The 27,640-nt window shown below is 42.4% G+C and overlaps 1 protein-coding gene across 1 annotated transcript in view; it reads left to right on the plus strand.

Moving 5' to 3' along the window:
* The window catches only part of LOC132827376 (coiled-coil domain-containing protein 60-like), an 84,729-nt gene that overhangs the window by 12,689 nt on the left and 44,400 nt on the right, over window positions 1-27,640 (plus strand). Inside the window, exon 3 of the mRNA XM_060844036.1 lies at window positions 3,447-3,526. Coding sequence (XP_060700019.1) covers window positions 3,447-3,526 — 80 coding nt within the window. The remainder of the gene's footprint in view (window positions 1-3,446; window positions 3,527-27,640) is intronic.

The following is a 27,640-nucleotide window of genomic DNA, read 5'->3' on the forward strand; positions in this document are numbered from 1 at the left end:
GTTGGAATTTTATAAGTCTCTATGAGATTCCCACCCCCGACTTGTCTGAACTCCAGTGAGAACAATCCTAACCTAGTCAATATTTCCTCATACGTCAGTCCTGACATTCCCGGAATCAACCTGGTAAACTCTTGCTTACTCCCTCGAGACCAAGAGCATCCTTCCTCAGAAAAGGAGACCAAAAACTGTGCACAATCTTCTATGTACGACCTCCCCAAGGCCCTGTCTGACTGCAACAACACACCCTTGCTCCAGTACTTGAAACCTCTCGCAACACCAACACACCATTTGCCTTCTTTATCACCGGCTGCACCTGCATGCTTACCTTCAGTGACTGTGCACAAGGACACCCAATTATTCCAGATTCAAAGATTATTGTTGGACTAGAATCATTTGAGTAGCACTTATAGACATTGTTTAGTATGTGTTCACTGTTAATCGAAACCATAGATATCAACAGCCCATTTGTCCCATTGTTAGTGCTGTTAATAGAAGAGCTAGCCAGCCGAATCCCACTCTCTGCCCTTTATTGTCTCCTCTAGCTCACTCGATTTAGTAGTCTATGATACATTTCTAGTAGTGTGATTGTCTTTTATTTTGTTTGCCATTTCAACCCGTATGGCTCTTCTAACGTATTATGTTTATCACAACTGTTATTGTATCATTGGCCAATATTGCAAACCTCCTTTGTTATTACTCCTTCTGTCCCAATTAAAACCCTGAAATCTGGAGTGTTGAGTTGTCATTCCTGCCCTCTTTAAATCACAATTCAGTAATAGTTATGATGTCATAGTATCGTTCCAGTATTTTAACTATCCCCTAAGCTTATTTATCATATGCATTAGAGTGAGAGAAATGTATAGATATCCCTTGCATTGAAGTATACACAATTAAGGATGACATAATTCTTGTGTTATTTGTTTTCTAGGCGTTGTTTTCCTCTGCCTTCCATATCTGCTGAAAAACATTGAGTCTCCTCTGCAGCTCGGCTCCTTTCCCTTTTCAATCTGTATTCAGATCCCATTCCCTTGCGAAACTAGTTGATTCTGTTAATTTCCATTCTGATTCTCCACACTTAGTTGTAGTTACAGTAACCTTTCAAGCCAGTGTCCTCAGCAGAGTGGCAACAATATGCTTTACTAGTAGCCTGACCAGTCTTGTTTAAATTTTAGATCCTTAAATCTCACTGTTGCCAGCTGATGGAGAAGTCCTAAAGACGTGGGAAAGCAGTAGCTGCCCTTGTGTGGTTCTCATTGAGCAGGGTGTTGGTTTCTGCCAGCTTGTATGTATAAGTGTGTTCTTGTCTGTGAAAGACATGACTGAAAAGTTCTTGCTTCAGTCAAAATGTCAATGAATTGGATTCCTGTAGGAATCTGCTGGGATGAAGTTGAGCAGATTATTTTATGTCCTGAAATTAACTAGCTACTAACATCTAACATTTTTTAACATCATTAAAACTACATGTATTCAAAGTTTGTGAGAAGATTTGTAGCTCAGGTGCTCGTTGTTGTGGTTCTGTTCGCTGAGCTGGGAATTTGTGTTGCAGACGTTTCGTCCCCTGTCTAGGTGACATCCTCAGTGCTTGGGAACCTCCTGTGAAGCACTTCTGTGATGTTTCCTCCGGCATTTATAGTGGTTTGTCTCTGCCGCTTCCGGTTGTCAGTTCCTGCTGTCCGCTGCAGTGGCCGGTATATTGGGTCCAGGTCGATGTGTTTGTTGATTGAATCTGTGGATGAGTGCCATGCCTCTAGCAATTCCCTGGCTGATCTCTGTTTGGCTTGCCCTATAATAGTAGTGTTGTCTCAGTCGAACTCATGTTACTTGTCATCTGCGTGTAGCTACTAAGGATAGCTGGTCGTATCGTTTCGTGGCTAGTTGGTGTTTATGGATACAGATCGTTAGCAGTCTTCCTGTTTGTCCTATGTAGTGTTACACTACATAGGACAAGCCAAACAGAGAACAGCCAGGGAATTCCTAGAGGCATGGCACTCAACCACAGATTCAATCAATAAGCACATCGACCTGGACCCAATATACCAACCACTGCAACGAACAGCTGGAACTGAAAACCAGAAGCAGCAAATTCAAACCACTACAAATACCGGAGGAAAGATCACAGAAGCGCTTCATAGGAGGCTCCCAAGCACTGAGGATGTCACCTAGACAGGGGACGAAATGTCTGCAACACAAATTCCCAGTTCGGCGAATAGAACCACAACAATTACATGTATTACTTGAAGAGTGATAATACATGCTGTGCAAACAGTATAACCTTCAAATATCAGTAAAAAATTTTTTTAATGGTTACTTAATGGGAGGAATACTAGGAGTCTCATCAGGAGAAATCCTTGTATTTTGAAGCATGGAATGGGATTCAGGATTCTAAAAATCAACCTGAACAGCAAGCCAGCGCCTCAGTTTAATATCTATTCCCAAAGACAATATTACTCGTAAAGCAGCACTCTCTTTTGGTTATGCTGGAATGCCGGTTAGATTACAGCAGAAATTGGAATGTGACAATAGGTAAATACCAGCCACTTACAAATCCCCATCCCTTCCACACCTTTATGAATAAATGTAATATATACAATGGAATTCTCATGTGCTTTGTACTGAGCTACCCATCTCAATTGAAATATGAGTAGTGATTATTATATTTGCACTATTTGTCCCTAAGCTAAGGTGTGGTACTAATCTAAAAGTAGCCTTGGATTGCTGTTCCTCATTGCCTTTTAGTGATCTTTGGCTGAAAATATGGGTGTGCATGAGTGACAAGTAAGGATCAGTGTACAGGGAACAATTGGAAATTCAAGAGTGCCAATAAGATAGTGTGGCATTAAGAATGTAGAAATTAATTAAAAGTATTTCACTGTTCAGTTCTATTGCCAAGGTTTGCTTTCAAGACACACACACACAGTGTTGATCTTTCTCCTACCTTGAGACAAAATATGAGTTTATCTCTACATGAGAGAACATCTCCCTTCTTCAAAAACCTGTAACTGGTATATAACTAATTCAGTTATGGGATGTTGCATTAATTATCTTAGGTATTTAAAAATCTGTATTTGAATGATTTATCACAAAGGTAGTTCAAATATCTGTGATTGCACCTTACTACTGTTGGAAATATTAGAAACATGCCAACATTTTATAAGGGAGACCTTGTGTGGGCATCTTGTGCTCAAAACATTCGTATCTGAGATTACCATATCAATATGGTTCATGTAAAAGGGGACTGTCAGATAAGCAACATGATGGTTATTCTGGCCCGTGGTATCCTGCAAAGAGCAATGAGGCTAGTGTGGTCTGCAGTTCAGACTTTTAGGTGTTTTCTCCAAAGCAACGTAACACAATGAAGCTTATTTATGAAGTTTGTCATGATGAGGCATGAATTCAAACCGACTGTAAAGCAGCAGAAGTTTATAGAATGTGTTTTGATCCTGCAGATGTTCACTGCGAAGTTGCTGCATCTGAAGTACAAGGAGAAAGACCTGAAGACCATTCGTAAGGATCTGTCCCATACCAGGTACGAATGCATGATGAAGTCAAAGTAGCAGCTTTCCCGGTGTCGCAGTGAGTAATTGAGCTACTAAGCCGGGATGATCCGAGGTTTGAGTGTCTGGATCTCAAGAGTGTGGTTTCTTGCTGTAACTAGTTCCTGCATCATCTGAGTTATAGAGTTATAGTCATAAAGTCATACAACACAGAAACAGACCCTTCGGTCCAACAAGTCCATGCCAAATATAATCCCAAACTAAACCAGTCCCACCTGCCTGCTCCTGGCCCATATCCCTCCAAACCTTTCCTATTCATGTACTTATCCAAATGTCTTTTAAATGTTGTAATTGTGCCCACATCCACCACTTCCTCAGGAAGTTCATTCCACATGCAAACCACCCGCTGCGCAAAAGATTTGCCCGTCATGCCTTTTTAAAATCTCCTCTCGTCTTAAAAATGTGTCCCCTAGTCTTGAAATCCCCCATCCTAGCAAAAAGACACCTACCATTTACTATATTTATACCCGTCTTAACTTCATAAACTCTTATCAGGTCACGTCTCAACTTCCTACACTCAAATTAAAAGTGTCCCAGCCTATCCAGCCTTTCTTTATAACTCAAACCTTCCATACCCGGCAGCCTCCTGGTAAATCTCTTCTGAACCGTCTCCAGTTTATCAATATCCTTCCTCTAACTGAGCAATCAGAATTAGGAGCAGTACTCAGAAGAGGTTAACTAAGATGGCTGGGCAGCTGGTTTGTGATGCAGAGCATGAGTTCAAATCCCACACTGGCTGAAGTTACTATGATGGACTCTGCCTCTCAACGTCTCCCCTCACCTGAAGCGTGGTGACCCTTGGGTTAAACCACCACCAATCATCTCTCTTTAGTGACAGAGCACCCTGTGGTTTGGAAGACTCTGGTGACTCTATATTGATTGGTTAGCCATCACCAACTCAACATTCAGAGGCCTATTTCTAGACATTTATCGCTAAAATTATTCCCAGTAACTCCATTCAATTCTTATTTTGATTATGAACGTTTAGTAAATAATGTTCCTACCTGCTTCCTAATCTGCTCATTATTTTTGGTCCATTGTATTATCAAACTATGCTGTTCAATCTTGATCACCATGTAATAGAGTTGGGGATTTACAAAGGCTGAAAAGAGGTGCTCATTGATAATGTTAAACTGTGTGAATTCCTGGATCTAAGCCCTCATCTTTTGGTCCTGTTGGCTGATTGCCATAATTTGAACTGGCCTGGAGTTTCTGAATCAAAGATCTGCAGGTTTAGCTCTCCCATGTTGATTAGAGGCAATTTTTGAGAAAGAGAATTGATGAAGTCCTTGAATCCACTTACAGTATGGGTGTGGAGTGTTCTGACTTACATTTTAAGATGTCACAGAGAATGAACAAGAACCTGCAGAGGGTTGCTTGAGTGGAACTTGAGATACCAAGGAAGAGGAATATGTTGCAATCACAAACTAGTTAGATTCCACCTCGCTTTCTGTCCCCACTCTCCCTGTTTCCAGCTTTTGGTTCAACTCTATCTGGCCTCACGTCCTCTTATCATTCCTCATCTAAAACAATAGGTCTGTTAGGAAAGCAGTTTGCTTCACCAGGTTACGTCTGAACAGTAGCATCACACTTTTCTTTGTAGGTAGCGCCTTCATAGTATTATTTTATGTACTCATGGGACATGGGTGTCGCTGGCTAACCGGCCAGCATTTCTTGCCCGGCCAGAGTTGCCCTAGAGGAGGTGGTGAGCTGCCTTCTTGAACCGCTGCAGTCCATGGGCTGTAAGTAGACCCTGAATGCCCATAAATGAGGGAATTCCAAGATTTTGACACAACTACGCTGAAGGAACTGTGACGTGTTTCCAAGGCAAGATGGTGAGTGGCTTGGAGGTGGTGGTGCTTCTGTGTATCTGCTGTCCGTGTCCTTTGAGATGTGACCATCATTAGTTTGAAAGGTACTGTCTAAGGACCTTTGGTGAATTTCTGCAGTGCTTCTAGCTGCCACTGCTACTGAGTTCAGTGTGGGGGGAGGGAATGTTGTGGATGTCGTGACATTCAAACAGTCTGCTTTGTCCTGGTTGGTGTAAAGCTTCTTGACCATCATTAGAGCCACACTCATCCAGATAAGTGAGTGGTATTCCAGCATACTCCTGACTTGTGCCTTAAGATGTGAACAGGCTTTAGGGAGTCAGGTGGTGAGTTACTCGTTGCAAGTTTCCTACCCTCTGACCTGCTTTTATAGCCACTGTGTTTATATGGCAGGTCCAGTTGAGTTTCTGGTCAGTGGTCAGCCCATGATATTGTAGGGCGGGATTAAATGATGGTAACACCATTGAGCATCAAAGAGCCATGGTCAAATTGTCTCTTATAGGAGATGGTCATTGCCTAGCATTTGTGCAGGGCAAATGTGACTTGTCCCTTGTCAGCTCAAGCCTGGATATTGTCCAGATCTTGTTGCATTTGACCATGGATTGCTTTAGTAAATGAGGAGTTGTGAATGGTGCTAAACATTGTGCAATAATTTAGAGCATCCCCACATCTGACCTTATGATGGTGGGCAGATCATTGATGACGATGATGATGAAGATGATTGGGCCAGCGCACTGCACTGAGGAACTTCTGCAGAGACTCCTGGAGGAGCTGAGATGACTGACCTCCAACAATCACAACCATCTTCTTATGTGCTATATATGACTCCAACAATTGGATAGTTTGCCCTTGATTCCTGGGTAATTCCAGTTTTGCCGAGGTTCCTTCATGCCACACTTGGTCAAGTATGGGGGCTTGATGTCAATGGCTGTCTCTCACGCACACCTTACCTCTGGAATTCAGCTCTTTTGACCATGTTTGAACCAAGGCTGTAATGTGGTCAGGAGCTGAGTGGTCCTGATGGAACCTAAACTAGGTGTTGCTGAGCAGTTGCTGCTTGATAGCACTGTTGATGACACCTTCCATCACTTTAATGATGATGGGGAGCAGACTAGTGGGGCAGTAGTTGGACAGGTTAGATTTTTCCTGCATTTTGTATACAGGACATACTAGGGCGATTTTCCACATTGTGAGGTAGATACCAGTGTGTGAGCTGAAAATGTGTTGCTGGTTAAAGCACAGCAGGTTAGGCAGCATCCAAGGAACAGGAAATTCGACATTTCGGGCCAGAGCCCTTCATCAAGAATGAGGAGAGGGTGCCAGGCAGGCTAAGATAAAAGGTAGGGAGGAGGGACTTGGGGGACGGGCGATGGAGATGTGATAGGTGGAAGGAGGTCAAGGTGAGGGTGATAGGCCGGAGTGGGGTGGGGGCGGAGAGGTCAGGAAGAAGATTGCAGGTTAGGAGGGCGGTGCTGAGTTCAAGGGAATCGACTGAGACAAGGTGGGGGGAGGAGAAATGAGGAAACTGGAGAAATCCGAGTTCATCCCTTGTGGCAGAGGGTTCCCAGGCGGAAGATGAAGCGCTCTTCCTCCAACCGTCGTGTTGTTATGTTCTGGCGATGGAGGAGTCCAAGGACCTGCATGTCTTCAGTGGAGTGGGAGGGAGAGTTAAAGTGTTGAGCCACGGGGTGGTTGGGTTGGTTGGTCCGGGCGTCCCAGAGGTGTTCCCTGAAGCGTTCTGCAAGTAGGCGGCCTGTCTCCCCAATATAGAGGAGGCCACATCGGGTGCAGCGGATGCAATAGATGATGTGTGTGGAGGTGCAGGTGAACTTGTGGCGGATATGGAAGGATCCCTTGGGGCCTTGGAGAGAAGTGAGGGAGGAGGTGTGGGCGCAAGTTTTGCATTTCCTACGGTTGCAGGGGAAGGTGCCGGGAGTGGAGGTTGGGTTGGTGGGGGGTGTGGACCTGACGAGAGAGTCACGAAGGGAGTGGTCTTTGCGGAACGCTGATAGGGGAGGGGAGGGAAATATATCCCTGGTGGTGGGGTCCGTTTGGAGTTGGCGGAAATGACGGTGGATGATACGCTGTATACTGAGGTTGGTGGGGTGGTAGGTGAGAACCAGTGGGGTTCTGTCTTGGTGGCGGTTGGAGGGGCGGGGCTCAAGGGCGGAGGAGCAGGAAGTGGAGGAGATGCGGTGGAGGGCATCGTCGATCACGTCTGGGGGGAATCTGCGGTCCTTGAAGAAGGAGGCCATCTGGGCTGTACGGTATTGGAACTGGTCCTCCTGGGAGCAGATGTGGCGGAGACGAAGGAATTGGGAATATGGGATGTCGTTTTTACAGGGGGCAGGGTGGGAGGAGGTGTAGTCCAGGTAGCTGTGGGAGTCAGTCGGTTTATAGTAGACACCAGTGTGTAACTGTTCCGGAACAGCTTAGCTGGGGGAATGGCAAGTTCTGAAGCACGAGTCCTCAATATTATTGCAGAGTGTTGTCAGGGCCCATATCCAGTTCCTCCAACTGTTTCTTGATATAACATGGAGTGAATCGAATTAGCTGAAGACTAGTATCTGTGATAGTGGAGACAGCTAGAGGAGGTCAAGCTGGATCATCCACTCAGCACTTCTGGCTGAAAATTGCTGCGAAAGCTTCAGCCTTACCTATTGCACTGACTTACTGGGCTCTTCCATCATTGAGGATGGGGATATTTGTGAAGGCTTCTCCTCCGATGCGTTGTTAATTGTCCACCACCATTCATGACTGGATGTGGCAGGATTACAGAGCTTAGATCTGATCTGTTAGTTGTGTGGTCGCTTAGCTCTGTCTATCGCTTGCTGTTTATGCTGTTTTATGTGCAAGTAGTCCTTGGAGATAGTGAGGGCTGTAGATACTGGAAAGTCAAAGTCTATAAAATGGGGAGCTGGAAAAAGCACGGCAGGTAAGCAGCAACAGAGGAGCAGGGGAGTCGACGTTTCAGGTTGGGACCTTTCATCAGGACTGGGGAGAGGGAAGAAGGACAGTCGTTCTGTTTGGTACATTAACAGGTTGGCCGATCACTTCTGGGTATGCCTGCTGGTATGCCTGTACCCCTTGTTGAACCATAACCTTCTCAAAAAGTATATAGGTATCAAAAAACTCTGGGGTGTTAGTGAAATTCTGATAATGTTTCAGGAAGCTTCCTGACCTGTTTCGGAAGCCTTGCAATATTGAAAATGAAATGGTGATAATCCTTTAAAGTAGTTTTTGAAATTGATGTCAACATCAAATGTACCCCCAGATGGCTGGGTTCTGTTAGCAGAGAGTATTCAGATAACCGCTAGCTACCAAAATGTCAAGCACTCTCTTTAATAAGTAGTAACAGGTATTTTAAATATTCATCAGCTGCTTAGCAAACCTCTGAATGACTTTGCACCTGTTGGCTTGAACTCTTTCAGCAAAATGGGCCTTGTGCTGATTGCAAGTTAAGTTGTCATTTCAGCTGAACGCCCACACTGAGCCATTGTGGAAGAATGTTAGCACCTGAACATACTGCCAAAAATCTCGTTTGCCTTCGAGTGAAATTCCTATCTATTGTATGCGGTTCCAAGCTAAAAAAGGAAAATGACATTCCACATCAGCCCAGCCCAGTCCATCACGAAACCAGCCTTCCTTCTATCGACTCTGCCTACTCTTCCCGCTGTCTTGGGAAAGTATCCAACATGACTAAATACCCCTCCCACCCTTGTTATATTTTAGTGAGCAGAATTAAATCAGAATCCCAAGGCCTATTATTCTTATATAAGAAGTAAAAGGTTAACTGGAGAAAGGGTTGTTCCACTAAAGGATAACGAAGGAAGGTTGTGTGTCAAACCTGAGAAAATGGGTGAGGTTCCCAATGATTACTTTGCATCAGTGTTCACTGAGGAAAGGGACATGATGAATGTTGAGATTAGAAATAGGAGTTTGTTTACTCTGGACCGCATTGACATAAGGAGGGAAGATGTGTTGTGTAGACTAAAGGATATTAAGGTGGACAAATCCCCAGGACCGGATGGAATCTATCCCACGTTGCTAAGGGAGGTGAGAGAGGAAATATCTGGGGCCCTGACAGATATCTTTGTAGCATCCTTAAACACAGTTGAGGTGCCGGAGAACTGGAGGGTTGCTCATGTTGTCCCCTGTACAAGAAGGGTAGTAGGGATATTCCAGGTAACTACAGACCAGTGAGCCTGACGTCAGTGGTGGGAAAGTTGCTGGAGAAGGTACTCAGGGATAAAAATCTATTTATATTTAGAAAAGAATGAGCTTATCAAGGATAGGCAAATGGTTTTGTGCATGAGAGATCGTGCCTTACCAACTTAATAGATTTCTTTGAGGAAGTGACCAAGTTGATAGATGAAGGAAGGGATGTAGATGTCATATACATGGACTTCAGTAATGTGTTTGATAAGGTTCCCCACGGTAAACTAATAGAGAAAGTAAAGTCACATGGTGTGCAGGGTGTTCAGGCTAGGTGGATAAAGAACTGGTTGAGCAACAGGAGACAGAGAATAGTCATTGAAGAGAGTTTCTCGAAATGGAGAAAGATGACCAGTGGTGTTCCACAGGAATCAGTGCTGGGGCCACTCTTGTTTGTGCTAAACATAAATGATCATTGTTGGTCTGATCAGCAGGTTTGCAGATGACACGAAGGTTGGTGAAATAACAGAAGCAACACATTTGCAGCTGTGATCTCCAGCATCTGCAGACCTCATTTTTTACTCGAAATAACAGAAAGCATAGGGAACTGTCAAAGAGTACAGGAGAATATAGATAGACTGGAGAGTGGAGAACTGGCAGATGGAGTTCAATCCAGGCAAATGTGAGGTGATGCAATTTGGGAAGTCTAATTCTAGAGTGAATACACTGTAAACGGAAGAGCCTTGGGAAAAGTTGATGAGCAGAGCGATCTGGGAGTTCAGGCTCATTGTACCCTGAAGATGGCTGCACAGGTGGATAGAGTGGTCAAGAAGGCATGTGGTATGCTTGCCTTCATCGGATAGGATACTGATTGTAAGAGCTGGCAGGTCATGTTAAAGTTGTATAAGACTTTGGTTCGGCCGCATTTAGAATACTGTGTACAGTTTTGATTGCCACTTTATCAAAAGAATATGGATGCTTTGAACAGGGTGCAAAGAAGATTTATGAGGATGTTGCCTGGTATGGAAGGTGTTAGCTATGAAGCGAGGTTGGCTAGATTAGGATTGTTTTCATTAGAAAAAAGGAGATTGAGGGGGACCTGATTGAGATCTACAAAATCATGAAGGGCATAGACAGGGTAGATAGTGATAAGCTTTTTCCCAGGATGAATTCAATAACAAGAGGTCCCACGTTCAAGGTGAGAGGTGGAAAGTTTAAGGGGGATACATGTGGAAAGTACTTTATACAGAGGGTGGCAGGTGCCTGGAACGCGTTGCCAGCAGAGGTAGTAGAGGCAGGCATGGTATATTCATTTAAGGTGCTTCTGGACAGATGCATGAGTAGGTGGGGAGCAGAGTGTTACAGAAGCTTAGGACTCAGGCGATAGGTTTAGACAATGGATTTGGATCAGCTCAGGTGTGGAAGGCCAAAGGGCCTGTTCCTGGGCTGTAAGTTTTCTTTGTTCTTTGTACTCTCTTCCACTGGGCAGAAGATACCAATGTTTATACTTTGTACCAACAGATTCAAGAACAGCTTCTTCCCCTGTTATCAGACTTATGAACAGACCTCTCATATACTAGAGTTGATTTTTCCCTGCATCTCCTTTGTAGCTGTAACATTGTATTCTGCATTCTGATCTATTACCTTGATGTACTCATGTAATGTATGATTTGTCTGGTGAGCATGCAAAATGGTACTTTTCTTCTGAATATATGTGACAACAATAATTTAAGTCAAATCAAGTGTGTAATATAGGACAGGTGTTAGAGATAGGTTCTTTACTCAGAGAGTAGTAAGGGTGTGAAGTGCCCTGCCTGCAGCAATAGTAGTCTCACCAACTTTAAGGACATTTAAATGGATATTGGATAAATATATGGATGATAATGGAATAGTGTAGATTAGATGGGCTTCTGATCGGTTTTGCAGGTCGGCGCAACACCGTGGGCCAAAGGGCCTGTACTGCGCTGTGATGTTCTATGTTCGATGTAATGACATTATGTGGTGTGACAGAATCCCGCAGGGATCAGGAAGATGCCAGTTTCTAGCCATGTGCTGTGTTAGCTGATGCGCGTTTAACAGTTGTCCTCAGTGTTGCCCACCCTGAGCAAAGTACAATCAGATTAAAAGAGATTCTGGTCTCGATTGTCATCCACTAATCCAGTGGCTGATCTGGGCACTGGGTCAGGGTGGGATTGTGCCCAGAACGCTTGTTGAGTCTCTCAGATGTAACAACCTACAACCATTTGCTGTGGTGAGCCGGCACAAGAAACATGGAATCTTGGTCACATTCCTGGAGTATAAGCATATGATTGACAAATCAAACTGCCTGTCTTTGCTTCACCCTTATTTTTTTTCTTATCAACCTATTCAGAGATGTTATCACACGCCCCTGGAGCAGGTGGGACTTGAACCCAGGGCTCTCAGCCCAGAAGTAGGGACACCACCACTGTGCCACAGGAGGGGTCTCTGCTTCACCCTCTTCAGATTCTTCGTTAATTAACTTAACACATTGTGAAAAGTAATGTATGATAATTAGGAAACTGCTCCGGTGTGTAATTTTATTAACTTTAATTGCAGAACCTTTGAAACAGGATTGAATGAATTAGAATTTCCTAAGTAATTAATAAATGGAGAATTGGTTTTAAAAAATCTGGAATCTAGAAGTGAATAATAATATTTGTTAAGATTAAGAAATTTGACAGAATTGATAAAAACTAATTAAACATTGAGTTATGAATACAAAATAGAGCTCTACCATTTAACCTATGTTTCTAATCAACCTGTTATTACACATCTCTAGAGCAAATGGGACTTGAACCCAGACCTCCTGGTCTAGGGGTAGGGACTTAGCTACTGTGCCACCAGAGAGCCTGTTAAATTCAGTGCAGCTTGTTGTATTATAAGGAGGAAAATAGGAAAAACAAGCATGTTTTCTTTTGCACGTCCAGTTGCAATTTCTTCCCTGTAAAGTATAATGAATCATAAAGGGATCGAATGAGGAGTCATTAAACTGATGGAACATGGTTGTGCTGTTTTCATTGGGAAATCCAGAGGTAAGGCCAATGCCCATGTTTGAAAGATGGCAGAAGAGGTATTTTCTACTTATCGCTCATTAATAGGATGTGGGTGTCACGAGCATTTATTTGGTTTATTTTGATTGACTGTATTTTCGAGATGCATGGGAGTTTGTTATGCCCACCCAGAGCAGACCCTGCATGGTGAATGGCAAAAGTGGCAGCCACTCCTTCATTACCAGTCCATTACTTTTAAAATAATCAAACCCTGTTTTGGGAGGAATATGTTGAGGCTTCAAGCATTGACATATCTTGACAACCTCTGCAGTACATTTCACAGAATGAAAAACAAATTGTTTAAAAACAGCATTAGAAGCTGAAGAATAAACAAACTGAGGTTAAAAACTCTTAATTTAAAAACTTATATATTTTTATCAGAATGGAATAACATACCGTTACCCCAAGTTTAAAATTAGTTTTCTCAGGGTGGAGAGGCTCTTCTGTAGTAGTTATGATAACACACTGTAGCGCTTCGTTGTCAGGAAGTAACTTTCTCAGGTGTTTTAAACAGTTTAAAACAAGGGTAAGTTGTCATAGGCTTGATGATTTCTAATGATTAGATTAGATTAGATTACTTATAGTGTGGAAACAGGCCCTTCGGCCCAACAAGTCCACACCGACCCGCCGAAGCGAAACCCACCCATACCCCTTACCTACGGGCAATTTAGCATGGCCAATTCACCTGACTCTATGTCCATACCGACCCGCCGAAGCATGACCCACCCATTCCCCTACATTTACCCCTTGACCTAACACTACAGGCAATTTATCCTGGCCAATTCACCTAACCTGCACATTTTTGTGACCGTGGGAGGAAACCGGAGCAGCCGGAGGAAACCCACGCAGACACGGGGAGAATGTGCAAACTCCACACAGTCAGTCACCTGAGGCAGGAATTGAACCCGGGTCTCTGGCACTGTGAGGCAGCAGTGCTAACCACTGTGCCACCGTGCCACCCACTGTGCCGCCCACTTGCAATGGATTGCCACTTGCACAGATTTACAACAATGCACTCTGTGGGGAAGTGTAGAATCATCAAACACAACAGATTCAAGCACAGCTTTTCCCCACTGTTGTCAGATTTACGAATGGACCTCTATATATTAGAATTGATCTTTCCCTGCTCCTTCTCAGTAGCTTGAACACTATAGTCTGCATTCTGTTCTATTATCCTGATGTACTTAATTAAGATATGATTTGTCTGGACAGCACACAAAATGATACTTTTCACCATGTCTCAGTACATGGGCGGCACGGTGGCACAGTGGTTAGCACTGCTGCCTCACAGCGCCTGAGACCCGGGTTCAATTCCCAACTCAGGCGACTGACTGTGTGGAGTTTGCACGTTCTCCCCATGTCTGCGTGGGTTTCCTCCGGGTGCTCCGGTTTCCTCCCACAGTCACAAAGATGTGCGGGTCAGGTGAATTGGCCATGCTAAATTGCCCGTAGTGTCAGGTAAGGGGTAAATGTGGGGGTGTGGGTGGGTTGCACTTCGGCGGGTCGGTGTGGACTTGTTGGGCCGAAGGGCCTGCTTCCACACTGTAAGTAATCTAAAGTAAAATTTGTATGTGATAATAATAAATCAGATCAAATCAACATCTGAATTTTTGCATTTCCTGGATGTGTGCAAACTCCAAAGGTTGCTGTCAATTTGAAAGGAGTAATGACAGGTGGTAAATTCTGACAGTTTCACCTTCATTACTACAGTAGAACCTGTGCCAGTTATTTTTTTGCCTAGGAGAGGATTTTGATGTTATGTCTTCCTCTTTCAAGCAACCACTTTTTTTCTTCCATCTAGTTTAGAAGTGTTGACAACTCTCCCAGCTACAGAGGGGAATTCTCCCAGCTACAGAGGGGAATTCATTCCATTGATCGATGGCATTGCTCTTTAAAGTGTTCAGATAAATTGGGAAGAAAAATTATTTGCTTCAAAATAAATTTAACCTGATTTCCTGTAATGTAACAATATGCTCTCTGTGATCAATTAAGAAGAAGATCCAGCAGGTGGGGCTGTTAGCAGCAGCTTGAGAAAGAGATGGACTCTGACCTTAGGGTGAACATGATTTATGTACTAAGGTCAACTGATTGTATGCACCACTGTTGAAGCATTGGCATCACTGTCAAGGCGCACATACTATTTAACAGCTCTTTAAATTTACCACATCCTTCATGTTCTCACTAGTAACAATTCATTATTTCTGTACTCAAAGCCAACATAAGGTGAAACTTAAAATTGCTGCATGTAAAGCTATGACAAAAGCATATTGCCTTTAGGTTGTCATGCCCTTTCACCCAGTAATGTTACTTGTCGAAGTTACAGTTCCTGTTCTTCAAAGAGCTCTGAGACTGATGGGGTGTGCGTAGCCACAAGTGTTTCTATGTGACACAAAGTTCAATTAACAGATAGGAGATCCTGTGGGATTCTCACCGCTGCTCCCCAAAGTGTGAGACAAACACTTTCGTTTTTCACACCTCATGTGTCCCACACATTCTTTACCTGTGAGAAGTGGAGTGTTGTTAGTATCTTATCTGCACAACCACTCGCTGTGACCCAGAGAGATGTATGAACTCATACAGACTATTTTATGTTTACATGTTATGTCATATTATATATTCTCATAGGTCAAGGTATATGGTTAACATACAGTCAGAGATTATGTTAAAAATCACACACCACCCAGGTTGTAGTTCAGCAGGTTTAATTGGAAGCACTAGCTTTTGGAGCACTGCTCCCTCATCAGGTGGTTGTGGAGTACACAATTGTAAGATATAGAATTTATAGCAAAAGTTTACAGTGTGATGTAATTGAAATTATACATTGATAAATACCTTGATTGTTTGGTAAGTCTCTCATCTGTTAGAATGACCATGTTAGTTTCGCTTCTTTCGTATGTAAGTTGAAAAACATTTTTTAAAAGTTACATTCTCAAGTGAACTTTAATAATTGGTGTCAGCCCAGACAATGTATTAGCACCTCTCTGTGCTGCTGTCTGTGCCGTAATGTTTAAACTGATTCTAATCTAAAAAAATGAATTAACAGAATCTTACATGGATTCATGCAGTTTTTGAGCAAAGTACAATGTGACTGTGCAAGTACAAATTCACCCCTCAAACTTGTATGTGTATATGTGCGTGTGCGCGAGCGTGTGTGTGTGTGTATGTATGTGTAGTGCAATGGGGTCATCTGTAGTGTGACATGAACCCACGGTCCTGGTTGAGGCCCTCCCTATGGGTACGGAACTTAGCTATCTGCCTCTGCTTGGCCACTTTTCGCTGCTGCCTGTCCCGAAGTCCACCTTGGAGGATGGTCACCCAAAGCTCCGTGGTCAAATGTCCCGGACCACTGAAGTGTTCTCCAACTTGGAGGGAACACTCCTGTCTGTTGATTGCAGAGATTATGATGTGGTTCTCATTGTATCAAAGGATACTCTGTTACTGTAACCCTGCAAGTTTATTTCCCTCAAGTGGTTATCTAATTGGTAAGTTGAAGAAATTTTCAGTGAAAGCTTGCTAGCACAGTTTACTTATTTGTTTGGTGGACTAATCATTACTCCAATCCAATCTAAAATTGACCGTTTGTGTTGGAAGATGAAGTCCTACCACAGCTCAGCAAGGTGTAAGATCCATCTGGTAATTTGCTGTCATCATTCTCTTTCCTGGTAGGGATCTGCAAGGACCTGCATGGTTTGATCTGGTGGAGGAAAGCCACCAGGTGATCTAATGATGAGAGGGTTTGCTTTAAACAAGGTGTAGTTTATTATGTCATAGCAGTTAGGTACAAGGCACGTTGGTAAGATAGATATTGTTACTGAGACCAAGAAGGAAACTTCACTGTTATGTTTTCATCCTTCAAGATCCAAAGCTGTTCTCCCAAGTGTGTATGACATCATCATGTTCAGTCATGGTAAATGTATTCCCCAGCATTACCCTTTTCAGATCCTAATACAGCACCTGCCCCATTCTTCACATTGTATGTTTTTGGATATAATTCCATTTACTAGTAACCTATCTCCCGCCAAAACTCTTGACTTCACAAATTCAGGAAGTCTGGAGGTTTCTCTGTTCTCCCAGAACATTCTCTTCAGGCTTGGAAGATTGTTCGATTTTTGGGTTACAGACTCTTAACTTTGATTCTGTTCCTAACAGTGTGAGTCTGAGTCCTTTTAAACTGGAGAACCTTTAAACTACTTTGATCTTCTTCACTATGGACATCTTTCCTGCTGAAACAGGCTCTGCTGTGGTAACTGGAGAACCTTTCATCTCCTAAACCCCCTTTACAGACGTTGAAGTCTGTTTGAGCCTGGCCACCACCAGCTGCTGTCTGAATCCAGCAATAGCTGCACAGAGAGAAAAAGAGTCAATTCTTATAAATTTCACATGTTACTTTGTTAGTGTATTAAACTATGCACCTATCTCTTACATTTTCTCTTTCAAACTAGAGCTTATATATTTTCCCACAACCAGAATTAAAAATCTATTTATATACCCACTCGAGTCCCCTGACACTTCCTCAGCAGTCACAGAACATAAGACCTGATCTGGATAACTGTTTCACTGCTGCTGAGGAGGTGTGCGCGCGCTCTCTCTCTCTCTCTCTCTCTCTCTCTCTCTCTCTTCCCCTCCCCCCCTCCCCTTCCCCCCACATCCCTGATGTGAGGTCTGGTTTGTAACTCTTGTCTCCAGAGTTACCACTGCCTGTATGCCTCAAGGGTCTTTTATCCTCTTTCATTATCTTTTTCCCATTGGCTCAGGCTCATCTGTTAATCGCATGTCTTTACCTTATTGGCTCTGGACCAAGGAGCTAGGTAGCATTACCTCATTTCCCCTCGTCCAAGTAAGGCTTCTGAATGACTTCATCTTTCTTACTTTTTCTGTAGAATATGGTTAGTTCCAAGCAGTACCTGGACTCTGGTCATTCTCAGTTCACAAGCTGTTTTCCCCTGCAAAGGCAGTTTTTTAACATTCCTAGCCCCTGTCAGTGACTGGTACCTCTGTGTCTCTGCTGCTTCCTGACTAACACCTCATTTTCAGGGACATGTCTCCAACTGGTCCTCTTGTCTCGCTCTGTGCAGCAGCCTGGCTAACACAGAGGATGGTTGTCTTGTTGCAAAAGCTACTTCTTCTATTTGGTGTCTCTTGGGTCTCTGTACCAGGTAGTTTCTTACTGATTGAATATGTGGATATTGGTCATTCCATCTCAGTGGTAGCCACCATGGAGTTGTACGCAACACGTTTTCAATCTGTGAGAGCAGAGTATTATTCTCAATCTGCTGACAAATCTGTGCTAAAGTGTGGAGAATCTCACTTTAACTTGTTTCTTAACTTCATCACTTCCATTCACTCCTGGTGATTGTAGTGTTGATGAAACCAAAATACTGTCTCTCGCCTCTGCTATTTGAGTTTTGCGTCTTACTTGGATGATCTCTGTCATTCTGAAGATAAGGAAATGGAATTCTCTGTTAAAACCTGCATCATTCGAAATAGCTCAGCATTTGACACCAGACGTAAATCTGTCATATCTAATTGCACACCAAGCTGTGTTGTACTCTGAGTGACAGCGGTTAAATTTTGTTTGTTATCTCAAGTGAATACTGATCTTCAGCTATCTAATGCTTATGGTGCGGTTTTTCACAAATCCTGCTGATTCTTACAGTCTGAACTCTGTACTGTATTGATAGCAGTGGAAAACAAGTTTGCTAACTCGGTATCGTTACAGGTTGTATTATGGGCTACGAGATCTTCAACAGCCTTCAAGATCCCAGATCACTACACTGCTGACCAAGTTCTGCCTGTGCACGTGGTGATCCCCTGTGTATCTTTCCCAGGACATCTTCCTGGAGTGAAGCTGGAATAACCCATGCTTCAGGAAGTCCGTATGATTGTGAAATGTTGTAGCTGCATTAGCATGTGTTTGTTGCGAGTCCACTGCACGTTTGGTCTGGCCACCCTTCTACATCATGCCAATGAAAAGTGACTCATCCTTAGTCACTTATGTCAAATTTGGTAGAGTTGATTTGTGGCTCAGTGACCACCCTCTGTTAGTGATACCATAGACTAAACTTCAGTTTGGGCTCTGCCATGAGTCTAGGGAGGCCTGTGAAATCTTCTGCCAGCTGTCCCGTGACCAGTTGTTTGGTGACCAAAATTTCTTTGACTTGTTGTTCATAATATGCTGTCACTTGACCAGTCGTTCTGTAACTATCTATTCCTTAAACTGATGTTTCTGGACTTGAACTTATTTGACTCCTTCTTCCATTTGAAGAAGATCAAGTCAAAATACGCGTACCCCTTGATTGTGAAATATGCACATGGTCTCTATTATCTGGCATCCTTTGTGCTGCTGAGTTGCTGGATGCACACCTTTAAATCTAAGTGATATACCTCTTTTCCCTGCTTTAAGGTATAAATAATGTTTTTTTTTCCCAACCATGGTAGGCTGTCTGATAGTAATGACGTTCATCCCGCAACAAGCGTAACATGAGTGAGATGTGCATTGACATAAATATCTTTTTGCCAAATGCTAGTTCTGTTTCCCCTTTGATTGCCTTGGTTTTACTTCCATTGTAGCCTGTTTTATCTCATGAACTTCTTGGTATGAATGGCTATTGCTCTGTTGCTCTGTGACTATGTTGTACTTGGGGCACATCTCTGAGAGTGGCCTACTGTCTTGCAGATAAAGCATTCCTTTTTAAAAGTTGGGCACAGCTTGTTCCTTTGAGATTTCCTTGCTCCACAGTGCTGACAATAATATCAGTATCTCATATCTGTACTGGTCGCTGTTCTGACTTCTCATGTGTGTAATTTAAAGTTTTCTTTTAAAAACCTTGATGATTGAATAGATTCTGCTGATCTCCTGTGACAAGGTTGATGTTTTCCTCTTAGGATTGATCTGTGTTGCTTCTGGATGTTGGCTTCACTCAGCACCTAAACAGCTTTATCTAAAATCAAACCACTTTTGATTGTATTAAATCTGACAAAATTTTATCAGCAATTTCAACAACAGTCTATTTCATGCGAATTCTGATATCAAAACTCCATAGTCACATTTTCCATTAAAATATACGACCCTTCTGCTTTCTGTGAACATGTTTATAAGTGCTCGTAGAATTTGAATGCTTCCCACTGACATTCCTTCAAGTGGCTGTAACCAGTCCACCTTTGCCAGACCCTCTCTCAGCTTTGTAAAGTCTGTCAACCCCTAATGTAGAGCTTTTATTTCCATTCTAACAGTGTCTCTTTCCACAGTGATGCTAAATCTGACTGTATTATGATCACTATCCCTAAATAAGGGCAACACGGTGGCTCAGTGGTTAGCACTGCTGCCTCACAGCACCAGGGTCCCGGATTCAATTCCAGTCTCGGGCGACTGTCTGTGCGGAGTTTGCACATTCTCCCCTTGTCTGCATGGGCTTCATCCCACTATCCAAAGATGTGCAGGTTGGGTGATCCAGCAAGCTAAATTGCCCAGAGTGTTCAGGGATGTGTAGACTGTGTGTATTAGTCAGGGGCAAATGTAGAGTAATACGGTAGGGGAATGGGTCTGGGTGGGTTACTCTTTAAAGGATTGGAGTGGACTTGTTGGTCAACATGACCTGTTTCCTCACTGTAGGGATCTTTCTATGAAAATTGTTGCTCACTTCTACAAAATCCACAGCCACACTTCCTAAGATTGAATCTAGAATTGCACTCTGTATCATTGGGCTTGCTATGTGCCGACTAAAAATGTTCCCTTGAAGCAGTTGAAGAATTTTGTGTCGTCTGTGCCTTTTACACTCTTTGTACCCCAGTTGATGTATTTAAGGACACCAACTATTATCTTTTGATCATATTTTTCACTCAAAAATTTGCTAATATTGTTGCTCCTCTAACCCTCTCCTATCATTTGGGAGTCTATAGTACATGTGTGGCTACACTTTCTTACATTTTGGAATTTAACCCATATAGTCTCATTTAATCTTTCAGTATAGTTATTTAGTGTACCATCCCCATCTCAGAGCTGTGTTTAATACTTTAACCAATAAGGCCACGCTCCCACCTTTCTTTATTCCCTTCTGTATTCTGCCAGGAAACTCTAGATCCAGAGATGTTGAACTGCCATCCTTCCAACCACAGTTATCAAGTGACACCTGTGTGAGCAGATGTGCTCTAAATTAATTAAAAACAGAAAGACCTGTGAATGCTGGAAATCTGAAACAAAAACAGAAATTGCTGGAAAATCTCCATGGACCTGGCAGCATCTGTGGAGAGAAATCAGAGTTAAAGTTTTGGGTCCAGTGACCCTTCCTCAGAACTGTCAGAGGGAGGAGCAGAACCTCTTCAAGGTGGGCATGCCTGGAAGAGGTTCTGAGGAAGGGTCACCGGATCTGAAATGTCAACTCTGATTTCTCTCCACAGCTGAGATTTTTCAGCAATATATGTTTTTACACTAAGCTAATTATCTTTTCAGAATTGTGGCACTGCCAACAGTACAGCACTCCTTCCATACTGCTCTGAAATGTCTGCTTTGATTTTGCATTCATGGGCATTTCATTCAGCAATGAGAGTGCCCTCTCTGGTTTAAGGCTGGCTCAGTGCCCAACATATTTTTTAACGAATTTCTATATGTACATATCACTTGAATGCAATACATTGGAATAAAAAAATGGACTCCCACCTGCAATTCCAGAATGACTGACACTTGAAATAGCTGCCACAACACACCGTTAGTACATTTTAAGAGAAATTAATTGGCTGTACACTACTTTGGAACGTGTTGAGGTCTTGAAAGGTGTGACACAAATGAAATTTCTTTCTTCTGTTTCAGTGTAGATGGACTCACCCGTCAGTCTCAATGCCTGATTCTTTCTGGCTTAGTTTAGCATCATCACACAATGTCACAACACATCTGATGTTGGAGAACGTGATCGGTGAAGCAGTTACTGTTGAAGGATAATTCACGTCCAGTGTATGGGGGAAGTCTGAAATGATAAAGACACTGACAAACAAAATTGTAACAGGTTTTTAACAACACAAACTGTTGAATAATTTGAATTGACAAGAGAATGCAATTTGCTATAACAGCATCAGCTATTAGGAATCCATCATGTCATTGACTCCATAGTGATACAAGAGTAAAAATGACTCCATCATTATCAAAGTTACCTAGTCATAAGTGGATGGAAGAAGGGCAATTTGCACATTTTATTCCAGCAGTGTTGATTTATGTTCACAATCAAGTTAATAACTGGTACCATTAGTTGCCTAGAAACTACCATTTCTCATCTTTCTGCTTCAGCTATAAGTGGTTTCTCTTGCAATTAACTTCTGTGGTAACTGCTCACACCTTTGCAAAAACAGTCAAAAGATTAAAATGTACATGAAGAATCGCCATATAAATAGCAACTAACTATGAAATTCTGAGGGGGAAATGGTTGCCGGTTGCTACTTCGATGCTATCAAACAAAACTGGGATTGGACACATTCATCAACGCAGCTCCAAATTCTCTGATAGATATGAATAAATGGAGAGAGGTTTACATTGAGCATGAATGATTAAATTAGATTCCTGACAGCGCGGAAAAAGGCTATTCGGCCCAACAAGTCCACACTGACCCTCTGAAGAGTAACCCACCCAGACCCCTTTCCATCTGACGAACGCACCTAACACTAAGGGCAATTTTAAAATGGCCAATTCACCTAACCTGCACATCTTTGGACTGGACATTCTAGAATGGATATCCTAGTCCACCAAAAAGTTATAACCCTTTCCTTTATTTCTAACATTTCCTTCTATGACTAACTTCTAACATTAATTTTTTTCTTAAATTATCAGAAAAGTCAGGGATTGTGAATAAGGTTCACATTTCAATCCAGTGCTATCCACACCCCCTGCTGGGGATTGGCGTTGGGCACATCAGGAATCAGCAAGGATTGAGACTGTCACCTGCTTGCTCAGCCCCCACATGACAGAAAGCCAACCAAAGCTAAGAAAGCGTTTAACCCCATGACCTCACGCCAGGGACCAGGAAGAAAAGCTACAATTGGGAGGGAAAAACAAGGGGCTAGAGTTGTAAAGCAAAATCCCACAGTCTCCTGTGTGAAGAGTCGATGGTTGGAGCTTGAGCAGTGAGGTCTGAGAAGGAATTGCTCCTGGACGGGAGATGCACTGTGAGTGTCAGACTGATAGGGAACCAGAGGGACACTAGTTAAAGCAAAGGATAGAAAACTGTGACTGGAGCAAAAATGGTTGACTGGAAGACTGTTTTCTACGAGGAGCCATGTTATGAGTGGGCCGGGTGCTGGCAGGTGGGAGATATCTAGATTGGGTTGAGATATCTGGTCGGCATGGATGGGTTGGACCGAATGGTCTGTTTCCATTCTGTACATCTCTATGACTCTCTATGGCTCTGAGCGTCCAATGGTAGTGTACCTTAAGGAGACTGCAAGGAGGAGGAACCAACCCACCTCCATAACACTGTCAAAGGCTTAAGCTCTTTCATCACCAATCTGTTGTAGAGCTACTCATTTAGAAGTTGGAACTGCTAACCTGAGATTCAAATACTCTTGAGTTCAGCCACATGGCTTAGCACGTTTCTCTCTTTCTATCAGTAACCTAATACCTAACCTCTTCTACTTGCCTTATATCTTGTCTGTGAGATTTTAGTGCTAGCTGTTAGATTTGAGGGTAATAGTCTGGGCAATTAGTTAGTGTTTTTAAAATTTGTATCATTGCCATTCTGAGAATTTTGTGAAATACTTTTTGTTAGTAATAAATAGTTATTATTGTTTTACATAAAACAAATATTTATTGTCTTCCTGATGAGTATAGGTCAGGGGCAGTAAATTAACGATCAAGTAATTTGGGAGGAGTTAATGTCTTGCAAAGCTTTCATCACATGTTATGGACCTGTGATTTTCCAAGTTTTGTTTGTCAGTGTGGTTAAGTCAATGTCTGTGACACTAAATTCTGAGGAGAAAATGCCACCAGTCGTTCATTTGATGCTCTCATGCAAGACTGGGATTGGACACATTTATCAGCCCCACTCCAAATTCTGCGATAGGTATGAATAATTGGAAGGGGGTTAAAATTGAGCAAGGGTAGACATTCTAATCCACCAGAACAAAGGGTTAGACAGTTAAGAAAGCAGAAATGGAATAAAATATTGAACAAGTGACTTCTCTTTGAGTATCATCCACACTGAATGTAAATACGCAGTGACTGATCATTGGCTGATTTTTCAGATATGACCTGTTTGGATAATCCTTTGCCAAATGTAAATTGATCTCTATTATACCATACAACCTACCGTTTATTACTATGTACTGAAGTCTTCAACTGTGTAGCCTGAATTAACTTTGCAAGCCGGAAGGTAGATGGTGTTAGAGATCATTAAAAGGTTGATGACTGACTACATTCACCATTTATTGAATGTGATACTTGACATGTATTCACATATAATTCATACGCTATTTTCATCTGGTCTGCCAATATTTTATGTGAGCTTCACTTCAGATGTTTTCAATTGTGAAATATTCTTTGCATTAATGAACTTCTTTTAGTATTACTTTGTTTTTAATGCCATTACTTTAGTAGACTGAATTTCCACACAAGGAATTCATTATATACATGAATCAGCTGGTTCAAAAGATAAGGAAAAAAATGTCCTGTCCTTGTTTTATCTGCTGTCTGAATTAATAAGTAGTTCTTGAATGTGCAACAGTAATAATTTGAATGGTTACTTTCTTTATGCGAAAATAGTTTTGGAATATAACCAGTCAAATTGACTTGCAGTTCTAAATTAAGAGTTTACTTAAATATGGACAGCTTTTCCTCCTCAGACCAAGTGCAGGAAATCAAATTAAAGTGATTCCTCTTTCAGAGTGAAGAATCATTATTTTTTCAACTAAACCAGAGACTGAGGGGTAAGCTGCTGTGCTTACCCTAAAATTAACCAGTGTTTTTGAAGGGGATTGTGTGCAGAGGTGAATTGGCTCTCCTTGTTTCAGTGTCTTCAGTTAGTCATACCAAAGGTAAATTATTTTGTCACGACACTCTACTTCGTTCCAATTAAAATTTATTTAAGTAATTTTTACTGTCGCACCACGGCGCTAATCACAGGGTTTCTGCGTGTGAAAGTGTAATTTTACTGCCCAAGGATTGTAATAAAAGCTTGAAATCATGCATATGCCCTTCATGCAGTGACACACACATGGAAACATGTGAGAGACATGAACATTCTTAAGGGATGTTAGTGTCTAGTACAATGTAGGGTACTTTTGGTCATTGTTGTGATGTGATCTCAGTTAGTTAGTTGATCTCCACAACCATCAGAATAGAGGATATTGAAGTTATCTTTTTCGTTTTCAGTCTCCTAATGTTTCTTTCTAGTTGGTGTTATGACTAGCTTTTCTTCTTGAGACAGTACAGAGCCTTCTTCAATTCATTTTGGTTTTGCAGGTAAAGTCCATCTCTCCTCCTTTGGCACAGAGAGAGCTTCTTGAGATTGCTTTTTGTTTGTTTATTCGATCTGCATGTGATGCTTCATCTCCAACATGTGAAGATTCTAATGATGGTGCAGATCAAATAGGAGAAAAGGACCTTTCCATAGCTCCAAGGGTGGGGATGAGCAGTTTCACTGGCTTTGGATAAAATGTTAATTTCACCTCAGGTTGTCTTTGTCTAATTCATTTTGGTTTCATGAAAATTGGCCAACTTGTGTGGATCAGATGATGTCTGTGACCATTTAAAATTAATGTTTTGGTCCCTTACTTTAAAAAAAAACATCTCAGTCCATGATATATAAGATGGAATTCAAAAGCAGTCAACTGCCTGAGAATGTTAAAGTTTTCACAATGTGCGACTTGGCCAGCTGTGGTTTTAATTAAAGCAGAGGTGAGGGACAAGGCAGGTAGACGTCCAACATGTGACCCAACCCCCACACCCCATCTCTGGGACCCAACACTGTCACGTACCCACTTAAAACTAGCTTAAACACTCCATCACTTTCTGGCCACATTGTACCTTGGGATCTTACTTGCCAGGTGTTCTTTCACCTGACACCCTGTTGCCAACCAGTTCAGACCTTACCGTCCTGGTATCCTAATCTCACAATTGCCTTACGTACTTAGCTTTTGATAGCAGCTGTCAAAGTGGCTGTTTGAGGTTCTGGACCTGAATCTGACATTAAATCTCAAGAGTATGGCAGCTGACTACTATGAGCGTAGGGGCCTGGTTTGCCTTCACAACAAGAGAACTGTCAAAATGAAAGTACAGCTCTTCATTCCCAAAGGAGTCCTGATTGGATTGTCTAACATGGTGTTAAAAACAAGTAGGACAGCCATCAAACAAGAGGTTAGGGAGTATTTGATTTTCCTTTCTGCTTTACAAGCCTATCTACCAGGCCAAAAGTATATATTGTTTTGACCTACCGTGCTTAATTGAACAGAGAGCCTGAGTTCATACAGGTTATGGGGGTTGAACCTTTCAGAGTTTGGATTTGTGGCTGTTTCCCACCATCCCCCAAGCCAGAATAGTCAGTAACCTTAACCTTGGAGGGAAAATCCAGCCCAATATTCCAGGCTGATGATTGAGATTTAACAGCATGAAAGCATGTCTAGAGTCAAGGAAAAAGGGACTCAAGAGTAAAGAGATTAAAGGAAAAGATCTCATAGGATGAGGAACAGGAGCTTTTCCTTTGTTCTTTGATTCCATTCTGCCATGTCCCTGTCACTTTCTCTGGCTATGGATGTGGCTTTAAAACTGACGAAGGGCTTTTGCCCGAAACACCGATTCTCCTGTTTTTCGGATGCTGCCTGACCGGCTGTGCTTTTCCAGTACCACGCTCTTGACTCTAATCTTCAGCATCTGCAGTCCTCACTTTTGCCTAATGGCTTAAAAACTGTTAGATATCGAACGTCTTCCAGTTCTAATGAAAGACTACTGACCTGAAAGGTTCAGTATTTCCCTCTCAACAGATGATATCTGACCATCAGGGTACTCGTAGCATTTTTGTTTTATATCAGATTTTCAGCATCCTCAATATGTATCACAAGATGGCCTACCATCTTGTGATGGTATACCATTTTGGCATCAACATCCAGGGCTTGGTCCTTTTCTAGTGATTTATGCATCCACAGGAAAGCAACTCCTCGATAATGTATGTGTTGCTCCTAAAATATCTTTAATCAAGGAATATCATCAGCCTGATTTTCTTTTCTTCTGTAAACAGTAAGCGTTAATTAAGGTTTTGACTCTACAGTGAATAGCATGTTAATTTCCTTAATAATGCTATTCAGAGCACTTGACATGCTGATGAGGTGCAAGTAGAGGCAGTTCAGACTGTCTGCAAATAGCTGCTTTTCCAGGGCTGCTGGCTGAACCTCATTTACAACAATAAACTTATCATTGAGCATTTCATCAGGTAATGGGTTGTAGCGTCAACAGCTTGACATTTGCAGTTGTTATGGTGACTGGTAAATTAGATAAGAGTTGGATCATCGTCATGTTCAATAAATACGCAAACAGGATGTTTGATTAGCATGACTTATCCTACAGTGGGTTTTAGCACGGTGAAAATTTATCATTTATCCACAGATCCAGTGTGCGTGGTTGTGCTGAACTATATAAAAGCTGCAGAAATAAGTTGGGCTTTAAAATAGACAGCCCTGATGCCTGGGGTAAAAAATGAGGTCTGCAGATGCTGGAGATCACAGCTGAAAATGTGTTGCTGGTTAAAGCACAGCAGGTCAGGCAGCATCCAAGGAACAGGAAATTCGACGTTCCGGGCACAAGCCCTTCATCAGGATTCCTGATGAAGGGCTTGTGCCCGGAACGTCGAATTTCCTGTTCCTTGGATGCTGCCTGACCTGCTGTGCTTTAACCAGCAACACATTTTCAGCCCTGATACCTGAACATATAATTCATGATCTACTACTCTGGTGCCCGTAGAGGGAAATAGAAAACAAATTTGGTGCTGCCCCTCATTTCTGTGATTGTAGCTGTCGTGAAGATGCGTTCATTCGTCAACTGGTTACTTATATGTTGAACTAT

This window comes from Hemiscyllium ocellatum, chromosome 24 (assembly GCF_020745735.1).
Source record: "Hemiscyllium ocellatum isolate sHemOce1 chromosome 24, sHemOce1.pat.X.cur, whole genome shotgun sequence".
NCBI classification, from domain to species: Eukaryota; Metazoa; Chordata; class Chondrichthyes; order Orectolobiformes; family Hemiscylliidae; genus Hemiscyllium; species Hemiscyllium ocellatum.